The sequence below is a fragment of the Jaculus jaculus genome, chromosome 7 (genome assembly GCF_020740685.1).
Source record: "Jaculus jaculus isolate mJacJac1 chromosome 7, mJacJac1.mat.Y.cur, whole genome shotgun sequence".
Classification (NCBI taxonomy): domain Eukaryota; kingdom Metazoa; phylum Chordata; class Mammalia; order Rodentia; family Dipodidae; genus Jaculus; species Jaculus jaculus.
In genome coordinates this window covers 115,908,892-115,930,322 of record NC_059108.1, presented here as the reverse complement: position 1 = coordinate 115,930,322, position 21,431 = coordinate 115,908,892, and the positions used below count along the sequence as shown (strand labels likewise).

At 45.2% G+C, this 21,431-nt stretch overlaps 1 protein-coding gene across 1 annotated transcript; it reads left to right on the top strand.

Annotated features, from left to right (window-relative positions):
• Positions 1 to 1,140: 1,140 nt before the first annotated feature.
• Positions 1,141 to 4,452, top strand: Tmem30b (transmembrane protein 30B). Its single transcript, XM_045155243.1, has one exon. It carries the CDS (start codon positions 1,334 to 1,336, stop codon positions 2,396 to 2,398), a length of 1,065 nt encoding a protein of 354 aa, XP_045011178.1. The 5' UTR covers positions 1,141 to 1,333; the 3' UTR covers positions 2,399 to 4,452.
• Positions 4,453 to 21,431: the final 16,979 nt, after the last annotated feature.

Sequence of the window (21,431 nt, the reverse complement as noted above, 5' to 3'; positions counted from 1 at the left end):
TGGGTTTTGAATAAGAACTGAAAACAATGCATAGTGCAGGTGTGGAAGAGCAATAGAGAAAATATTTAAGCTATTGGCATTTCATGAACTGGAGAAGTGAGCAAATTTCTATGCCAGGGGGAGGATTTAAGACAGTGAAATGGCCCTGTACTCCCCTTGTGTATACTGTACCAACCTAGATACAAAAACCAGAACCCCAGGCAGCCCACAGAGCTAATAAGAGTTCTTAGACGTTCTATAAATTCTTCTAGTTCACCTCCTTAGGCCACACATTCCGCACACCTTTGAGCGTGGATAGCAGCTAGATTCCCCTGGGAGTTTGGATCAGACCTTTCCTGCATTCCGGCAGGGGATCTGGAAAGAAAAAAAAAGAAATCACATATAGTCCAGCACATGTTTCTCCTCCATGGTGTAAACGCCTCCAATCTTTGCTTCTTTTAAAGGTTCATTTTATTTTTAGGGAACTTTCCACTTTTTATAGTTATAAAGGCAGACTGGAATATCTGGCCAGAAAATCATTTTCCCTTAAAGCAAAGAAAGAAACAAAAACTGGAACACAAGTTACTGAATTTGAAGCATTTACCCACAACTTTAATTCTCAGGACAGTACAACTTGTGGCCCGCAGCTGAGTGTCCTGCAAGGACAAATCAATGTAGGTTCACCGCACTCGATAAATAAAGAGTATTAACAACCCGTGACCTTCAAGTTCTCTCTTGAACTGTCTGCAATAGGCTGCAGGGGCTATCCTTCAAGAAAGTGGCTGCTGGTGGTGGTGGGGGGGGGGGGTTCCTAGTTAACCTGGAAGGCAGAAGGAAGGGAGCTCACCTGAACCCAGGTATGAGCAGCCCAGGGGCAGCACTGGGTCGCCGCTGCACCTCCGGCGAGGAGCTGTCGCGTGGGGCGGGGGGGGGGGGGGGGGGGTGTGACTGGGAGAAGATGGCAAGCTGAGCCGGCCAGGTGAGGCTCACCTGGGAAAGGGGCGGAGCAGTCCCGGGTCACCTGGGTCCCGGAGCGCGGACCAGCAGGAACCGCGACTCACCTGCTCCTGCTCGGGAGGCGGGGCCGGATCGGAGAGTCACCTGAGCCGGCGAGCAGCTCGGCGACCCGACCCGGGGGACGGCGGGTGCAGGGTGGCCGTCGGGGCTGTGCGTGCGCGCGTGGCGAGGGCGGAACCCCGCGGCTGGGTCGTGTCCCCCTCCCCCGCACACACACACACCCCAAGTCCTCACCACCGCCCCTCCCCGGGGCGCCCCGTCGTGCGGGTCCCCCTGGCACACACACACACGCGCGCGCGGGGGAAGAGAGCGAGCGAGCCAGCCAGCGAGCGTGGCCATGACGTGGAGCGCATCGTCGCGGGGCGCGCGGCAGCCCGACAACACGGCGTTCACGCAGCAGCGGCTCCCGGCCTGGCAGCCCCTGCTGTCGGCCGGCATCACGCTGCCCCTGTTCTTCTGCGCGGGCCTGGCTTTCATCGGCCTGGGCCTGGCTCTCTTCTACTCGTCCAACGGCATCCAGGAGCTCGAGTACGACTACACCGGGGACGCGGGCGCCGGAAGCTGCGCGCGCTGCGCCGCCCAGGGCCAGGGCCGCGCGCCGCCGCCGCGCTGCTCGTGCGCCTGGGACTTCTCGCTGCCCGAGCTCTTCCCGGGCCCCGTGTACCTCTACTACGAGCTGACCAACTTCTACCAGAACAACCGGCGCTACGGCGTGTCCCGGGACGACGAGCAGCTCAGCGGGCTGCCCGGCGCGCTGCGCCACCCGGCCAACGAGTGCGCCCCCTACCAGCGCAGCGCCGCCGGCCTGCCCATCGCGCCCTGCGGCGCCATCGCCAACAGCCTCTTCAACGACACCTTCACGCTGTGGCACCGGCGTCGCGCCGGCGGCCCTTACGTCCAGGTGCCCCTCGACCGCTCGGCCATCGCCTGGTGGACCGACTACCACGTCAAATTCCGCAACCCGCCGCTCGTCAACGGCAGCCTGGCTCTGGCCTTCCGCGGCACGGCGCCGCCCCCGAACTGGCGCCGGCCCGTCTACGAGCTCAGCGCCGACCCCAACAACACGGGCTTCGTCAACCAGGACTTCGTGGTGTGGATGCGCACGGCCGCGCTGCCCACGTTCCGCAAGCTGTACGCGCGCGTCCGCCAGGGTAACTACACGGCCGGCCTGCCCCGCGGCTCCTACCGGGTCAACATCACCTACAACTACCCGGTGCGAGCCTTCGGGGGACGCAAGCTCATCATCTTCAGCAACATCTCCTGGATGGGAGGCAAGAACCCTTTCCTGGGCATCGCCTACCTGGTCGTGGGCTCCCTCTGCATCCTCACGGGCTTTGCCATGCTGGTCGTCTACATTCGGTACCAGGACCAGAGCGGAGAGGACGACGATGAAGATGACTGATGATGCTGCATTTCAGAGATTCCTCTCTCGTAAACCCCCAACACACACACACACACACACACACACACACACACACACACACACACAAGTTGCTTTGCCTGCTTTGGGGACTTTCCTCGTGGACCTTCACTCCATGTCAGGGTCACCTTTGCGTTGCTCCCCCACCCCCCACCCACCCCGTTGGGGACAAGGGACTGGCAGAGAAAGGAATTAATGTCGCCCACTTGCTCTTGGAAGGGCAGGGCTGGCCTGCTGAAGTGTTTGCGCCGCAAAATGGGCACACCTTGCACATTCTATTTTCATGCTTTTCCAAGTTGACGTGTTAGGTCCTTAAAATGTGTAGCATTTCCGGGCAGAAAAAAAGAAAAAAGACAGGAGAAATGCCTAGTCAGCCCCTATCAGCTGAAGGGACTGGGAAAATTAAATACAAGAGCACTCAGCCAACAGGGCCTTGACTTCTGCTGGACCAAGGTTTTCCTGTTTGGGGGGAGGAGGAGAGGAAGGTGGTCTTGAGATGGGGAGCAAGGTCCACAGACAGCCTGAAGGCGCCAGGAGGGGTGGCGACTTTCTGCAAAAGCAATTACGTTAGGTGGCATCAACCTCACAAGGCCTTACTCAGTGATGGGTCTCTAAACAATGTGGTTTTAATGTGCATTTCTGGAGATGCCTCTATTCCTTCGAATTTGGGAGCCGCTCTCCCAAGCCAGCTGGGGCCTGAAGCGGTCAATCACCTGACTTTAGTTTTTCAGGCAGCAATTTGTGCTAAGGGGCAACGACAGTCACAGTGCTTAGGTTTAATCTAGCTATGTGCCTTAAACGGGAAGCTCAGCGTTTGTAGAATGAATGAGAAATTTCTCTGGAGAACTAGTTTAAGGACAGATTTGTAGGACAGAACTGGGCAACTCATGTCATGGAGCTCCAAAACAATGTTACCAGTTACTATGTAAAAACTTGAAAATTCCAGGCCAGTTTGTACGGTTCTGAGGGAAATGTTTTAACCGCAGAATAGGATAGCTTCAAGAGGTCTTAGAAGCTCCCCTGACTCCTTGCTCGGCCATTTTTAGTGCCTCTGTATGTGTGTGTTTTTAAGGGAAAGGGATTCCTCTCTACCTTTTCTCAAAGAACTATTGAAGGGGAAGGTTTTAATTTATTCTCAAATGAAACATGTTTCTAGTAATCATGTTTGAAAAATACTAAGAAATATTCAACTTTGTAAGTAAAGTAGAATCTTGGGACTATTTAAACCTTTAAGATAATGTTAAAAGCATTCAGTTGATTTTATTTGATTGCCTACAATCAATATAAAATTATTCTAACCACAATAAGGTTCTTTATGTTTAAAAATCTCCATTTATGGGAAATAACTTAAAAGAATTTAAAAATAAAACTTTTTGTTATACCACCCTTCATCCACTTGCTGAAAGCAGTTATTTGGTGTTTGTCAAAGTTCTCCGGGGCCTGTTCTCTATTACAGCTAGTTTCCAGTTTACTGTGGAGTCTCATTCCTTGAAGGCGGCACAAGTCTTAGAGTATGCTGTATTTTCCTGGTAGTGAAATACTGAATTGTATTGGATAGCTTACATTGATTTCATTATACTCTTATGGTTCTTTAATGATTATTGTGAGTGGACAGCATGCATGCCATTGTTCACTGTCTGTCTCATCTGTGACTAATGATTTCAGGAAGTCAGTTTCATTTTTACATACGTCAAGAAATACTTCAGTAATTATAATGGGCTTTCTGACTCAAATATGGCAGAATTTTACTGTCAAATTACATATTGTGATTTTAGATTATGGAAACACGATCATAACTGCACTTTGAGTAAATTAATATGAATGTTTGATTGAACAACCGACTAGCTAAGCCCTCCTCTCTATGTTGGGTAAGCGTTCACTCTGTTTTATGATGTAGTTAAAAGCAACTATGTATTTTGCTATCATTTTTCATAAAATTTTTAATGAGACCATGAAACTTAAGGTAGTGATTAATGTATACTTCCAGGCCCTGTTTTCTGGGTTTCTGAAAGAGAATAAAGGTTATGTTTGTTTTAGCTCTGTTATCACATTTACTTAATTCTTCTGAACTGTGGTCTTAAAGGCACAATAGCACTAACCATTTTTCTCATGGAAGATTTATATTGCAGCAAGAGAAATAAGGTTCCAGGTGAACTCAGTCCTTTATTATTAGCTTCCTAAAACAGAACTTGAACTTGAATTTGGATTATATGATTCTCAATTATTGTTTTAATGATATATAACAATGATATATTGTGAGAAATGTTACCATTTAAAAATTTTAATATGAAACGTTTTTCATAACAATCTTGGTCCAGCATTTTACTCAGGTTGTAAATTATAATTATTTGACCCAGGCATGGTGGCACATGTCTTTAATCCCAGCTCTTGGGAGGCAGAGATAGGAGGGTTGCTGTGAATTTGTGGTCACCCTGAGACTACATAGTGAATTCAGGTCAGCCTGGGTTAGAGTGAAACCCTACTTCAAAAAAAAACATGTTTTGAGTATGTGGGACTGCAAAAGAACAGAAAGTTTAAAAAATGTGAGACTTGGTTTTTTTGGCAGTATATCTGTGCTGTCTGGTATCTCAGGATCCTAGGAGAGTGGGTTCCCATGAGGTCCAGGACATGGTCCCTAGCCACAGGGGTGTCTTCTAACAGCAAGGTAGAGTGACTGGACATGAGCTTTGACCTACCTTGTGGGATGAGGGCACAAACCACAGTGAAGGTCAAGAAGAAGGCACCCAGATGTTTCTGTTATCCCTACAAATCAAATCAACCAGACAATTTACTGACTATACAATTGTTAGGTAGCAGGCACAGAGTCTTTTGGAAAAATATTACTTCATAATACATAGCTACAACCTGTTCTGCCTAACTTGCAGGTCTGTGGTCCTGTCCTTGGAGATCTTAACATCTTGAGCACTTTCTCAGAGTTGTTGGTAGAGCCATAATGCCATCAACCAGTTTCTTGCATGTGCTTGGATGCAACACATCAGTTATTGTAATAAAAGTACATTCTCAGCCAGGCGTGGAGGTGCACGCCTTTAATCCCAGCACTCAGGAGGCAGAGGTTGGAGGATTGCAGTGAGTTCAAGGCCACTCTGAGACTCCATAGTGAACTCCAGGTCAGCCTGGGCTAGAGTGAGACCCTACCTTGAAAAACAAAATAATAATAATAATAAATAAATAAAATTCTCTGTTTATTTTTATTGGGTTTGTTTGCATACCATATTTTTTTCCTTTTAGAAAGTAAGCCTGGCTAGTATTAGATGTCATTTTTAAAAAGTTGGTGTGTGTGTCTATGATATGTATATGTGGTTTTATGCAGGCATGTACACACCATGGTGTGTGTGAGTCAGAAGACACCTCTTGGGTGTTAGTCTCTCTCACTGCATTTGAAGCAGTTTCTCGCTGTTTACGGCAAAGCCAGCATAGCTGCTCTGTGAACTTTTGGGAAATTCTCCTGTCTCCACCTCCTGTCTATTAGCAGGCTGGGAATACAGAAGCTCACTACAACTTCCAAATTTCATACAAGGTCTGAGAATCCAAAGTCAGGTACTCAGGCTTGTGTGGCAAGCACTTTTCTCTTGAGCTATCTCCCTGGCTCCAGGTGGAATTTTTTTTTTTTTTTTTTTTTTTTACAATATATTTTCCCCAGGAGAACTTCTCTTAATTCCCTCACCAACACAAATAGTCTATTTAAAAGAGCCATTACAATGCTTTAGGGACTCTGACTGAAATACATTACAGGTCCCAAAGAGATCTGGCATGAGAGCAACAGTTGGTAAAGAATTTTCTACATTTTTCTAGCAGTTTTTCATTTGATACCATGTAGACATGTGTGGTGGTTTGATTCAGGAATTCATAAACTTGGGTGCTTTGAATGCTAGGTCCTCAGCTGATGGAGGTTTGGGAACTAATGCCTCCTGGAGGCAGTGTATTGTTGGGGGCGGGTTTACGGGTATTATAGCCAGTGCCCCCTTGCCAGTGTTTGGCACACTCCCCTGTTGTTACTGTCCATCTGATGTTGTCCAGGAGGTGATGTCCACTCTCTGCTCACGCCATCATTTTCCCCTGCCATCATGGAGCTTCCCCTCGAGTTTGCAAGCCAAAATAAACCCTTTCCTCCCACAAGCTGCTCGTGGTCAAGTGTTTGTGCAACAACTCTAGCTGCAGCAACATGCATCTATAATGTTCCTGATAAGAACAGCAACAATCAAGGAAAAGCACTCCTCACTGCTTCTCTGCCTTGTATTAGAGTGGCCATCATGAGTGGTCCTGTGTCAAGGAGACCACTGGAGCAAAGCCAACATGCCTTCATCGAACATATCAGGCTGTCCAGACTCATAAAACAGAAAACAGTCCTGGGCAGTGAGACCCAACATCAGGATCATGGACAGGAAAGGAAGAGTAGAAGGAAGCTTCACAAAGCATTTTCCCTAGGCAGCAGGGTACTCCAAATGCAAGAGGTGGGCAGGAAGGAATCCCGTGGCAGGGGGCAGGGCTCAGCAGTATGACTCATTGATGATAGGCCCTTTGGGAAATTCAGTAAGTGGATGGTGGCTCACCTCCTCCTGAGCTCCTCAGCTTGTCTTTTTGATCATCTTGAGTGTGATCTATCTTCCTCCTTTAAAGCAAAGGTGTTACTGTCAAGAACTTTAGCTAATAGTCTTGTCTTTCACATTGAGCTCTTAACTAAGTTCCCGTTGAAATGGACGAAACCTTATATAACTGATGAAAACTAAATGATGTATTATTTAAAAAATGATGCTCTAGGGCTGGAGAGGTGGCTTAGCAGTAAAGGCATTTGCCTATGAAGCCTAAGGACACAGGTTCAATTCCCCAGTACCCATGTAAGCCAGATGCACAAGGTGGCACATGTGTCTGGAGTTCATTTGCTGTGGCTAGAGGCCCTGGCATGCACATTCTCTCTATTTGCCTCTCTCTCTCTCTTACTCTAAATAATTTTTTTTGTTTGTTTTTTGTTTTTTGTTTTTCAAGGTAGGGTCTCACTCTAGCCCAGGCTGACCTGGAATTCATTATGGAGTCTCAGGGTGGCCTCGAACTTACAGCGATCCTCCTACCTCTGCCTCCCGAGAGCTGGGATTAGAAGCATGCGCCACCACGCCCGGCTTTCAAAATAAATTTTTAAAAGTTTAAAGAATGATATTCTAAAAGGCCTTTGTTCTGACAATCTAAGATGCTTAGCACTATGTGTTCTCTCATTTATCAGAGGTATGAACTTTTAGAATGTTATTGAGACTTGAGCTAGAGAGATGGCTTAGTGGTTAAGACATTTTCTGGCAAAGCCAAAGTACCTACATAAAGCCAGATGCACAAGGTGGCACATGCATCTCGAGTTTGTTTGCAGTGACTAGAAGCCTGGCGTACCCATTCCCTCTTTCTCTATCTCTCAAATAAATAGCATACCTTTAAAAAGAATGTTATTGAGACCAATGAGCTAGAAATGTATTCCTTTCTATTTTTCTTGTTTTATTGAAACTACAAAAGTAAGTAGTATTCTTAGCTCTGCATGGTGACTGGCACATGCCTTTAATCCTAGAGGTAGGGGAATCACCATAAATTTGAGACTAGCCTTGGAGTGATTACCAGGTCAGCCTGGGCTAGAGTGAGACCCTATCTCAAAAAAAAAAAAGAAAAAAAAAAGAAAGAAAGAAAGAGAAAATAGTCTAACTTCTGGATGAGGCTGTGTTATTCAATTCTTGCTATGATTTTAAAGACATTTCCCACATATTTAAAAATTTTTTATTTCTTTATTTGACAGAGAGAAATGGGGGGAAGAGAGAATAGGCATTCCAGGGCCTCCAGCCACTGTAAACAAACTCCAGATGCATATGCTACATTGTGCAACTGGCTAATGTGGGTCCTGGGGAATAGAACCTGGGTCCTTTGACTTTGCAGGCAAATGCCTTAATCACTAAGCCATCCCTCCAGCCCCCCATGTATTTTTTTAAACATTTTGTTTATTTGCAAGCAGAGAGCTACAGAGAGAATGAATGGGTGAACCTGGGCCTCCAGCCATTGCAAAAGAACTCTAGATGCATGCACTACTTTGTGCATCTTGCTTTACGTGAGTACTGGGGAACTAGACAGGAGCCATTAGGCTTTGCAGGCAAACGCCTTAACTGCTGAGCCATCTCTCCAGCCCCACATTTCCCATTTCTAAAATGCAGATGCACCACTTCCTTCTTAAATTGAGACAAGGTAAAACTCGAACCTCTTTTTTCTAATAAATTGTTAACAGTTAATACATATCTGTGATTTCGATACAATTTACAAATAATTGGATTATGGTGTTAAATTTTCTTAGAGGAGCTAATTAGCTTTATGTATTTGCTTTCATACATCGTTAAAAACATCATTTGAACATCACATATGTACGTGGCAATTCTCATGCCTCCAACCTAGGTTCTCTCTCACGTCAGATTTCCAACTGCCTCTTGGACTCATCTGAATGTCCCATAGGTACCAGCTGCTCTGAGTGGTCAATGCAAAACTCATGTCCTTCCCTCCAGTCTCCCAAGGTTCATTCCTGGGCTAACTTGACTCTGCCATTGCCTTAGCCGCCCAGGCCTGAAACCGGAAGTGCCTGCTCGGCTCTGCCTCCTCCGTTTCCTTCTGCATCCAACTGCTGTCAGACACCGTTCCTTGCGCATGTTCAGTCCTCCCTTGAGTGCTGTCCTCGACAGGCTTTGTTCTTTCTCATCTGGAAGGCGGAGGAGGCTCCCTTGACTCTCCACATCACAGCACAACCTACTCTGCTAGGTAGTCCTTTTTTTTGTTTTGTTTTGTTCCTTTTTCTCTCTTAGAGAGAGAGGGGGGGGGGGGGGAGAGAGAGAATGAGAATGAGCTCCATAGGGCCTCTAACCACCACAAACGAACTCCAGATGCATGTGCCATCATGTGCATCTGGTTTTATGTGAGTACTGGGGAATCGAACCTGGCTCTTTAGGTTTTGCAGACAAGTGCCTTAACTGCTAAACCATCTCTCCAGCCCTCACACTTTCATTTTTTGTTCCCCAACTTACAAACCCTCATGTCTGTATCCAACTTGTAGGAAGAAGTCTAAATTCCTTAGCAGGACAGGGGAGGCTCTCATGGCTGGCTTTGCTCTGAATGGTCGGGTGCTTTTCTTCCAAACAATCCACCAAAGCCTGGTGAAGAATTAAGCAGGGGAGACCTACACCCAACAGACCCCCCTGCCTCTGCTCATGTGAGTCCTGCTCCCCACATGATTGTTAGACTCTCCTCAGTTCTTCCTTTCTCAAGACGGGGGCTCAGCGCTTCCAGCTGCTGCAATTCCTCCCTGCATCCCTCACTCTTCTGCCCTCAGCCTCAGCCTCTGTGAGTCCCTCTCCCTTTCTCTCTCAGAGCACTTGCCATCTGCCTAGACCTGTGATAGTCACTTCTCCACCTTCATATTCAGATTCTCAGTTCTTGGGTAGCGGATTCCTTCTCTCTGTCTTTTAAATTATTTACTTTATGAGAGACAGAGAGAGAGAGAGAGAGAGAGAGAGAGAGAGAGAGAGGAGAATTGGCGGCCAGGGACTCCATCTACACTTGTGCCACCTTATGCACGTGCGTCACCGTGTGAGTCTGGCTTATGTGGGTACTGGGGAATCAAACCTGGGACCTTGGGCTTGTCAGGCAAGCACCTTAGCCGCTAAGCCATTACTCCGGCCCCCACCTTTCGTTTTCAGCATCGTACCCTGCACAGCACCTGATGGCTCCTTATATAGCTGTTGAAGGACAATTGGGAAGCAGATCATTCCATTACTTCACTACCAGTGAATATTTTCTTTCCTAAAATATGGTTGAATCCATTGGAAATAATTCAGGAAACAAATGTCATGCAGAAATGACACTGGGAAAAAAAAAAGTGCAAATGTTCTGGTTAAGAGTGCTGGGAAAAAGCATATATTCTCACCAGCAGAGAAACACTAAGCTTAGAGCTCCCATCTGGATACCTTAAATGTTCAATCAGGGTTTCCTCTATGAAGCAATTTGCAGAAATGAGTAGCAGATGGGTCACATTAGCCCATTGATAGCAGGGATAGTTACTTTATGCTCAAAGGTAATCAATGTCTTTCCTATTAAACTGCAGTATATAAATAGAATATTTACATTTCTGTGGTGCTTCTTTATAGAGGAGAATTTTTTACTTACTGAAGAATTTTATAGTAACATGTAAATGAACATTGCTTTTTTCTGCTAGGTAATTACCCCAGAATCCGTTTAAACAAAAATAGCATTGTAGTGAACTATCCAGAAAGGAAGGTTAAAAAATAAATGCAATGGTAGTCATCCCATTTACTGGCTGGTGTTTGGTTTATAACGTTTGGCACATCTTGATATCTACATAATAGTAGTTTTAAAACCATAAATAATACTTTACAGAGGTCACACCATAGTTATTTAAGTTCAGGGGTTTATTTCCCTGAGCACTAAGTAGCTATGAATGAATTATGTTTAGTCTGATCTGCCACAGAAGGGCCATAAACCTTCAAGTCATAGCAAACCATGGAGTATTGCTTCAGTACGTCAAGAAAACTGTACATGTAAAAGAATAATGCATGATAAGGGAAAGGTATTTTTATTTTTTTAAGTAATATATGTTACTGGGCAGGAGCTATAAAATTTTGTTATGTTAAACTTTCCTCTGATTCTGGAAAACAAGTTAAGAAATGGCTTCATATTTTCCCTAAGCTATGGAGGAAACAGAAAGGAGTGAGGAAGGAAAGCCCAGAGCACAGTAAACAGCCTTCTCCTGAGCTCCCTGTTCCTCCAAAAGAGGAGAACAAAGTAGCAAGAACACAGAGTGACTTTGCAAACTTCTCTTTTCCGGTGGCTCTGGGGCAAGAGGGTGTGTGTTTTGTTTTGTTGTTTGTTTGTTTTTTGAGGCAAGCCCAACAGACTGGCCTTTCTAATGCAAGAGGACAAAAGAGAGATTGAGAGAGAGAGAGAGAGAGAGAGAGGAAGAGAGAGAATTGGCATGCCAGGTCCTCATTCACTGTAATCAAACTTCCGATGTGTGCACCACCTTGTGCCCATGTGCAACCTTGCACGCTTGTGTCACCTTGTGCATCTGGCTTACGTGGGACCTGGAGAGTCAAACATGCGTCCTAAGGCTTCTCAGGCAAATGCCTTAACTTCTAAGCCCTCTCTAGCCCCAGGGCAAGTGTTTTTGAGGATGCTAAGAAAATGGGTGTTGGGGACAATTTTAGCATTAAGATGCAATTCCCTTTTAAAATTAAATAAAAAACACATGGAAATGTTACCAGGCGACACCCTAGTTGATTCCCCTTACTTTCCTAATCTTTACAACAAATTCAATATCATCCCCATTTTGTCAATGCAGAAACAGATGTTTGGAGAGGCAGAGACTGTTTCAAGGTTGCAGCTTGTGGGGGACAGCAGGGTAGTAAGCACAGGGTAGCAAGACTTCAGAAGCTCCTTGGCTGTGCATATGCCAGACAGCTTTCTAAGTACTTTTCATGTCTTATCCCATTGTAATTGCCATAGCAACCCTTAGGAAGCTGGTGCTCCGCGTCTCGGCCCTTCACACAGGAGGAAGCAGAAACTCAGGCCGAAGGCTAGCTTTGGGCAACATCGACTCAGAGCCAGGGTTCAGACACTTCCTGAGGCTGGGGACTGTGTCTCACCCTCTTTTCTTTTCCTTTTGGGCTTTGTGCCACTATTAATTACTTATGAGCATCACGATTAACCCAGTAAAGAAACAAGAGTACTCCCGACAAGTCTCCCGTAGCACAGGTGAAAGGAGGGAAGAGGTAGAGAAGGCTCCTATTTGACCTTCCAAAGAGGAAGACTTACTATACTGCCTCAGGAGTTCCGACAGAGTGATTTTAATACTGGGAAAGACAGCTAGGCCAGTGGATCAGAACAGATTCAGACCTTAAGGAAAACCATGAAAAAAAAAAAAAAAAAAAAAAGACATACCCGAGGAGTGTAGTTACTTTTTCCTGAAAAGAAGCGGGAGCAAGTGCGTACCCCTAGTGGTGCTGGTCTTTTCTTAAGCTGGGAGGTGGTTACTCTGCTAGTATTTCTTAAATGGTCCACACATGGCATGTGCCCCCATGTGCTGAGAGGATAGTAACAGTCTAGTCAATTGACTCAGCACTAAGGATGAACTGTGCAGAAGGGGTTCTGAGTCGACGCCTTCATGATATACTCGGCTGCCTTCATTCCAGTATGGCTATAACCCCATCAGGCATCAAATTACAGTATTTCATTCAGGCATGCTGCCTTGTTAAGGAACCTGGACAAGAAACCAATTCAACATTTTCTTTGAGTTGAATAATAAAAATACTATTAGGTGAATGACTGCTGAATGCACTCCATTTTTTTTCCACAGTGTTCTAATTTTTATTTTTATTTATTTATTTATTTTGTTTTTTCAAGGTAGGGTCTCACTCTAGCCCATGCTGACCTGGAATGAACTATGGAGTCTCAGGGTGGCCTTGAACTCACGGCAATCCTCCTCACCTCTGCCTCCCAAGTGCTGGGATTAAAGGCGTGCGCCACCATGCCCAGCTAATTTTTATTTTTTTAAACTGGCTTTATTTATTTATTAGTTTTTCAAGGTAAGGTCTCACTTTAGCCCAGGCTGACCTAGAATTCACTATGTAGTCTGAGGCTGGCCTCGAACTCAGTGATCCACTTACCTCTATCTCCTGGGTACTGGGATTAAAGGTGTATGCCACCACACCTGGCTTTTTAAACTTAAAAAATATATATATATGTATCTATTTGAGAGAGAGAGAGAAAACGGGCATACCAGGGCCTCTAGCCACTGCAAACAAACTCCAGATGCATGCCCCACCTTGTGCATCTGGCTTACGTGGGTACTGGGGAATCAAACCTAGGTACTTTGGCTTTGCTGATAAGTACCTTAACCACTAAGCAATCTCTCCAGCCATTTTAAACCATTTTAACGACAGTTTTTGTATATACACATAATGTATTTTGATCAAACTCCCCTCCCATCACTTTCTTTTGTCCTTCCTCCCCCTTTCCTCTTTCCACTGAACCTTTTCTTTTTTTTTTAATTTTTTGTTTATTTTTTATTTATTTATTTATTTAAATTTTTTTTAAATTTATTTGAGAGCTACAGACACAGAGAGAAAGAGGGGGAGAGAGAGAGAGAATGGGTGTGCCAGGGCCTCCAGCCTCTGCAAACGAACTCCAGACGCGTGCGCCCCCTTGTGCATCTGGCTAACGTGGGACCTGGGGAACCGAGCCTCGAACCGGGGTCCTTAGGCTTCACAGGCAAGCGCTTAACCGCTAAGCCATCTCTCCAGCCCGAACCTTTTCTTTTTTCCGGCCAGTCCCTCATCTATTTTGATGTTTTTTGTTGTTGTCTTTTGCCTTCCTTCATCATCCGTGACAAGACAGGTCCAGTGATACGCAGGTCTTGCACAGTTAACAACGGCCACTTAGCTACTGGAAGTCAGCATCCCAAAGAACTTCTTCCCATCCTTTCACTCTTGCATCCTTCCCACATCTCTTCCACAACGGTCCCTGCGCCTTGGAAGGTCAGTGCACTCCATTTCAATGGAAAGTTCAAAGGAATGGCTGCTGTGGGAATTCTGTTGAAGTTGGTACACTCAGATTGTGTAAACACTGTATGAAAGAAGCGAAGCTCAGGCCTGTGGGGATGTGAATTGTGTGTTAGGATGTTCTCACAAGACGGAGCTGGATCTCCTCATTGTCTTGCATCAGACAGGAAGCAGGAGGAATTCCAATTCCTCTGCATGGCCCAAGTCCTCAATTTTGCTGTGATGCGCAGCCCAGGGGTTGAATACAAAACTAGGAAAAGGAGTCTCCAATTCTCCCCTCAGTTTATTGAACCTCACTTCGTCATGGCCTCACGGACCCTGCCAAGGACTGTGACCTGATCCTTATTGCAGGCTGATGTCCCTTCAATCACCCGGGAATATGGTTTCTAAAAATGTACATTACTGCCCTCTTCCGGAAGAAGACAGAATCACCAGTATGTCATAACTACCTGGGGTCTAATGCTGGAGGGAAGGGGAAAAAAATCTGCTTTTTTAAGATTGTGTAGCTGCATGGGTAGTATTAACTTTGAAAATTAAAGTTCCTGCTAGATGTGGTGGCTCATGCTTGTAATCCCTACACTTTAAACATTGAGGCAGGAGGATTTCTATGAGTTCAATACCAACCTAGAATGAGAACCTCTTTCAAAAGACTAAACAAATCAATAATGAATAGATAAAATTCCTAGTGTAAATAACATATGTGTTTATGAATTTCATAATAATTTTTTGAGTTTTAGTGTGTTCCAACTAAATGATTCAAAAAGACATTAGCATGTTTATCTTTATTTTTATTTAAATAACAGAATATATTCTTTAAAATTATTTATTTTATTTATTTGAGAATGAGGGAAATATGGAGAGAAAAGGGCACCTTAGGGCCTTCAGCCACTGCAAATGAACTCCAAAAGCACCTGGATTACATGGGTCCTAGGGAAGTGAACCTGGGTCCTTTGGCTTTGCAGGCAAGTACCTTAACTGCTAAGTGATCCCTCCAGCCCCAGAACATATTCTTTAATAAAATTCTACCAATTTCTTTTTCTTGGAAAAGGCAATCTTCACAGAATACATTGACTTTAGAATTCTTTCATAAAGAAAGGATTCTTGGGTTGAGAAGATTGCTCCGTGGTTAAAGGTCCTTGCTTGCAAAGCTTGCCATCCTGGGTTTAATTCCCCAGCACCCATATAAAGCCATATGCATAACATGGTGCCCATGTCTAGAATTCTTTCACAGTGGCAGGAGGCTCTGGCACACCCATTTTCTGTGATTCTGCCTCTCTGTGTCTCACAAATAAAATAAAAATTTTAAACATTTATTATTATTTATTTATTAAGAGAGAGTGATGGGTGTGGTGGCACACACCTTTAATCCCAGCACTTGGGAGGCAAAGGTGGGAGGATCAAAGTGAGTTTGAGGCCACTCTGAGACTACATAGTGAATTCCAGGTCAGCCTGGACTAGAGCAAGACCCTACCTTGAAAAAACAAAAGAGAGAGAGAGAGAGAAAGAGAGAGAGAGAGAGAGAGAAAGCACTGGGGCCTCTAGCCACTGCAAACGAACTCCAGGTGCATGTGCTACCACGTGCATCTGGCTTATGTGGGTTCTGGGTAATTGAACCTGAGTCCTTAGGCTTTGCAGGCAAATGACTTAACCACAGTCCAGATATTTAGTGGGATTTGGAGATTTGAACTTAGGCAGTCTTAGACCTGCTTAGGCCTCATGATTGTGCAGGAAGTATATTTAACTACTGAACCATCTCTCCAGTCTAGAAACAGAAGTGTTTATAAAATATTTTGAATTTTTGTCTGAGTGAACCTGGCACTAAGCTTTGATACCCAGACAAACCATATTTATTCCATTCTAAGCTGCACATTTTCTCCTAACATTTTAACAACTTTTTTTTGAAGATTTTTTTAAAGCTTATTTTATTTTACTTATGTGGGGGGCGGGGGGAAAATGGGCATGTCAGGGCCTTTGGGTGCTGTAAACAAACTCCAGATGCATGTGCCACCTTGTGCATCTGGCTTACATGGGTACTGGGGAGTTGAACCTGGGTCCCTAGGCTTCACAGGCAAGAGCCTTAACCACTAACCCATCTCTCCAGCCCACATTTTAACATCTTTAAAATGAAGATGTGTCTCAAAGTCTCTGCTTCTTGCTATCCATACAGCTTCCCATCACATCAGACTCATTTGTAGTTGTTATCGTGTTATATCACCATGGCTTAGTGCAAAACACTGCTCAACAAAATGTTCAATAAAACAGACATCAAAAATACTTTTTTAAAAAAGGTTATTTATTTTTATTTATTTATGAGAGGGAGAGATAGAGAATGGGTATGCCAGGGCCTGTAGCCACTGCAAACAAACTCCAGATGCATGTACTACTATGTATATCTGGCTTATGTGGATTGTGGGGGATTGAACCTGGGTCTTTAGGCTTCACAGGCAAGTGCCTAAACCACTAAGCCATCTCTCCAGTCCAAAGATTCCTTTTTAAAAAATATTTTATTGGGCTGGAGAGATGGTTTAGCGGTTAAGCGCTTGCCTGTGAAGCCTAAGGACCCCGGTTCGAGGCTCGGTTCCCCAGGTCCCACGTTAGCCAGATGCACAAGGGGGTGCACGCGTCTGGAGTTCGTTTGCAGAGGTTGGAAGCCCTGGCATGCCCATTCTCTCTCTCTCCCTCTATCTGTCTTTCTCTTTGTGTCTGTCGCTCTCAAATAAATAAATAAAAATTTTTTTAAAAATTTTAAAAAATATTTATTTACTTATTTGAAAGAGAGAAATTTATTTGCAAGCAGCAGAGATAGAAGAAAGATGGAGAGAATGGGTGTGCCAGGGCCTCCAGCCACTGCAAATGGGACTCCAAGTACATGGGCCACTTTGTGCATCTGCTTTTATGTGAGTGCTAGGGAATCAAACGCCAGTTGTTAAGCTTTGCAAGCAAGCACCTTAACCTCCGAGGCACCTCCCCAGCCCCCAAAATTCTTTCTTTTCAGAGAGAAAGTTCTTCAGAACAGTTAGCTCTGTATGAAGATGTTTCAGGAAAACTTTAGTCAATTTACTTTATATAGAATTTCCTTTTCATGCCTTCCAAGGATGATACATAAAAAGCCATTGAAATAAATTTATAAGATCCCTTTAGTGAAGACAGATTACAAAAATGTAAATGTGAGAAGTGATCAGATCATACTTTCATTGACAGTATTCTTTTTTTTCTTTCTACAAGGCACATGAAGTAAAGGCGTATCTTATGATTGATGACATCTTCAATTCGATGAATTACACTGCATCATCACAATGCAGTGGAAAGAATGCTCCTGAACTCGCAACCAAATGACATATGATGGCATTAACTGAAAAGACACACTCCCTCCACTTGCACGGCCTGTACCATTGATCACTTTTGAGATGAAAATGGAGTTTTCAAAATTCTCTCACTCCTCAGGTGCACCCGGATATTAGAAGATGAAAGAATGTGCCAGGTGCCGGCGCAGCTCAGCCTCGGCAGTCAGCATCTCACTGTGCTGGCTGGATGCAGGCCAACCCGCCTTCTGGGCCAGTAGGATAGGTGAGCAGCTTGGGGATCAAAGCCAGCACCGAGCTCAGCGGATGTCTGGGTGAAATACCTCAGCGGAAAGATGCACCAGGGGATCGAGTGTCGGAAGAGTGAGGATGCCGAAGTGTCTTGCTCAGTCCCCGAAGTCTCCTTTGGACCAGGAAACATTTGCCGGATTAGGCGTGCATCACACTCTGAGCAGTCCATCTTCCTGTGTGCCCCCGCTATGAGTTGTACAAGAGCGTGTGAAGCCAACGACCGAATGTAAATCAAAGTTATGTCTGTTGACAGGAATAAAGTTAGACGATCAGACATACTCAGAGCCAATATCTGCTTTCATGTTTTTTTCAGAGTTATGGGGGGAAAGATGTCTTCCATTATTGTAAACGTGTCAGAGCTGAGACCGAGCCAGTCTGTCCCTCCCAGCTTTGTGTCTCAGCCAAGAATGGAAACCATACTGTGATAAAACATTGCCAAGGGAGGGTTCCAAATGACTGGGCTTGGTAAAAGACTTACTTCCACCCCACCCCTCTGCCTCCCTGCCCAAGCAATCAGGCTCCTGTTTTTCCATCAAATGTTCTTTCTCTTTTCCTATCTCCTCATCTCCTGCCGTAAGCCCCATTTCAGCAAAACTCAGGAACCAGATTTATTGTTCATGTACAGACTCGGCCAGCTTTGGGGTTCCACTAGTATTCAATGTATACCAAGAAAGAGGACGAGGTTTGTAGTTTACCAAGGCATATAAAGCCATTTCTAGTCCATGGTTCTATTCTTGCATGTGTGTGTGTGTGCACAGATGTGCACGTGTGGAGGCACACACTTGCACACGTCTGTGCATGTGTGTAGGCAAGAGGTTGTCTATCATTTACTGATGCAGCGTTGCTCAGTTGAACTCAGAGCTCGCCAATTCTGCTCGTCTAGCTACCCAATGTGCCCGGGGCATCCCCTGTCTGTTTCCCTAGTACTGGGGTCACCAGCGGGTTGTCACACTTAGGTGGGAACTGGGAGTCCAGATTCAGAATCCAGGTCCCATCCTTGACCACCAGCCAGCACTCTATCCTTGGAGGCATTTACCCAGCCCCAGCTCCATGTTTTTTGGTTTTGTTTTTGTTTTTTGGTGCTTCTAGGTAGGGTCTCATTCTAGTCCAGGCTGACCTGGAATTCACTGTGTGGCCTCAGGCTGTCCTGGAACTCATAGTGATCTTCCTACCTCTGCCTCCAGAGTGCTGGGATTAAAGCCACCATGGCCAGCTCAGCTCCGTGTTCTTATGAGACACTTCATTAAGCACGTTTCCATGTGTATTAACTCTGGGCCCTTGTTTCAGGGCTCAGTCATGCACTAACTCAAGAGGCTCGTGCACAATGCCCGCGCTGCCCTCCTAGCCTTCAAAACTCCTGAGAGCATCCTGGCGGCTTGCTTTCTGCAGCTTTAGGGGCTGTTCATTACTACATACCACTAGGGCCCTTAGCTTTTTCAAAAGCCTTCATAACTTCATAATTCCTCTTCTTCCCTCCCGGCAGGTCTCATTTTCAAGCTTCCGTCGCTCTCATCTGGTACTCTGTCTAGTTCCTAGTATCTCTTCTCCCCAGGCAAACACCAGCACACCAGCACACCAACACAGAATAGTATTTCTCTTCCTTTTCTGTTCTTCCTTTCTTTTCTTTTTTTTTTTTTTTTTTTTCAAGGTTGGATCTCACTCTAGCCCAGGCTAACCTGGAATTCGCTCTGTAGTCTCAGGATGGCCTCTAACTCACGGTGATTCTCCTACCTCGGCCTTCCAAGTGCTGGGATTAAAGGCGTGCGCCACCATGCCCCGCTCGGAATGGTCTTTCTGTTTCCTGCTTAAAATGGTTCCACAGTCACAGAAGGTTCTCAGTGGGGGAAGGTTGAAGGCATGCCCAGTGGCAGAGGGAGGGCGAGGACGGGAGCTAGCTTGGGAGGAAGTGGTTCTGGGAGGTGAGTACAGCCCTTGCTGCATAAGCTTAAGTACCTGAGTTGAGATCCCCAGAACCCACTTACAAGCCAAACACAGTAGCATGTGTCGGTGATCCTAGCGTGCCTAAGGGAGAAGGAAGGCAGAGACAGGAAACTCTGGAATCTAATGGGCCAGCTAGCCTGACACCGGTAGTGCTGAGCAGTGAAAGCCCCTGCCTCAAATAAGGTGGAAAGTGAGGACCAACACCCACAAGTTGTCTTTTGACCTTCCACACCTGTGCTGTAGAATGAGCACATCACACACACACACGCCTCTGGTCAAGCAAGTTAAAATAAGATTTTACACAGGACTTCTCAGAGCCCTTAATATGATGACATGCTTATTGGTCTTCATAAAAGGAAAGTCAATGTGTAAACTATTCAAACATATCTGGTTGTTTTGTTTTTCATTTGAGAGAGAGAGAGTTCAAGAGAAAGAGACAGAGAGAGAAAGTATGGGTGCACCAGGGCCTTCAGCCACTGCAAACAAACTCCAGATGCATGTTGTACTTTGTGCATCTGGCTTATGTGGGTCCTGGGGAATCGAACCTGGGTCCTTTGGCTTTACAGGCAAGCACCTTAACTGCTAAGCCATTTCTCCAGCCCTATTCAAACACATTTGAATGGGAAGCTCTTGTTTGTTCTAATACCAACTGCAGACGTGGAGTTCCACAGAAGGCATGCTGGAGAACGGTGCTCCATGCATGTGTTTGTCAAAGAGCTCACCACAAGAGGACAGTCTCATTATTTTCCACTGAGGCTTTATTAAATGCTATATTGAGGTTTATTTTGGATTCAATTCCTTCTGAGGTGAACATCAAATTTTAACTTTTGGGGATATTTTAATGACATGCTATTGATAGTCTTCAGCATGTGGTAGGAAAACAACCCTGGATGTCTATGCTGATCTTAAAGTCATCTTACTTCAACTCCAACCCAACTTTCTTCTCTGTCATCCTTTCCATTCCTCTCACGGAGAACGACACACACGCTTCCCAATGCAAGCTGAACCGGCACCACACCCTCCAATTGCTGAAATCTAAGGAATTCAAGCCTAGATGTTTCATCGCCAGGCACTATTCCAGAAGGTCACTGATCTTTGAAATTCATCAGCCCCTAAATCCACTGAAGGAGGTCGGGGAAGTTAAAAGATTCCAGATGCAGACAAAGTAGCCTCTCCAGTTTCTTGTGCCTCTGTTGCTCATTCAGGGTGTAACCTGCAGAGGTCACAGAATCTCTATGTGCTTTCAACTCCCCATTTATAAAATGTGGCCAAATACATAGGCATTCCTACAGGTTCTTGAATTAAAGTCCCTGGAAGGAGCAAATGTTCTGAGATGGGTTGGCTGGCGAAGACCACAGGTACAACCCAGCAATCAGAAAGCAGCAGGGTGAAAAATTGCTGAAACAGGCTAAGTCATGTTCTCATCACTCTGGAAGCCCCGCTGCTCAGTTAAGTCTGCACAATCACATCGGATAACATCTAGTTTATAACGGAAAATATTTAATTAGTGGGACCCTAGGAATGGCCTTGGTACTTCTAGCATGTGTAACAAGATACCTGAAGCTTGGGAAGCGAACCCTGTAAACTTTAAACTAGTGTAAAATTATAAAGTTTAACATAAAAATGGGAAAATCTTTAAATAGCTGTTTTGTTCAATGTTCAGAACAGACAAGACTGCCACACAATGGAACTGTGTAACTGCCAGCAGCAGGCACTCCAGGAAGATAAAATAAACTGGCTTTATGGACCCAACGAATTGATTTTTAATGAGATTCTGCTTGGCTGTAATGGCATCCTGAAAGGGCGATCCAGTTTCCATAGCCTCTGGTACGCAGTTATAAGGTGTGGAGAAAGGACTCGGTTAAACAATGCTTGTGCGTT

Excerpts from the sequence above, each read along its gene's own strand:
- Tmem30b (XM_045155243.1), top strand. The coding sequence starts at position 1,334 with ATGACGTGGAGCGCATCGTCGCGGGGCGCGCGGCAGCCCGACAACACG.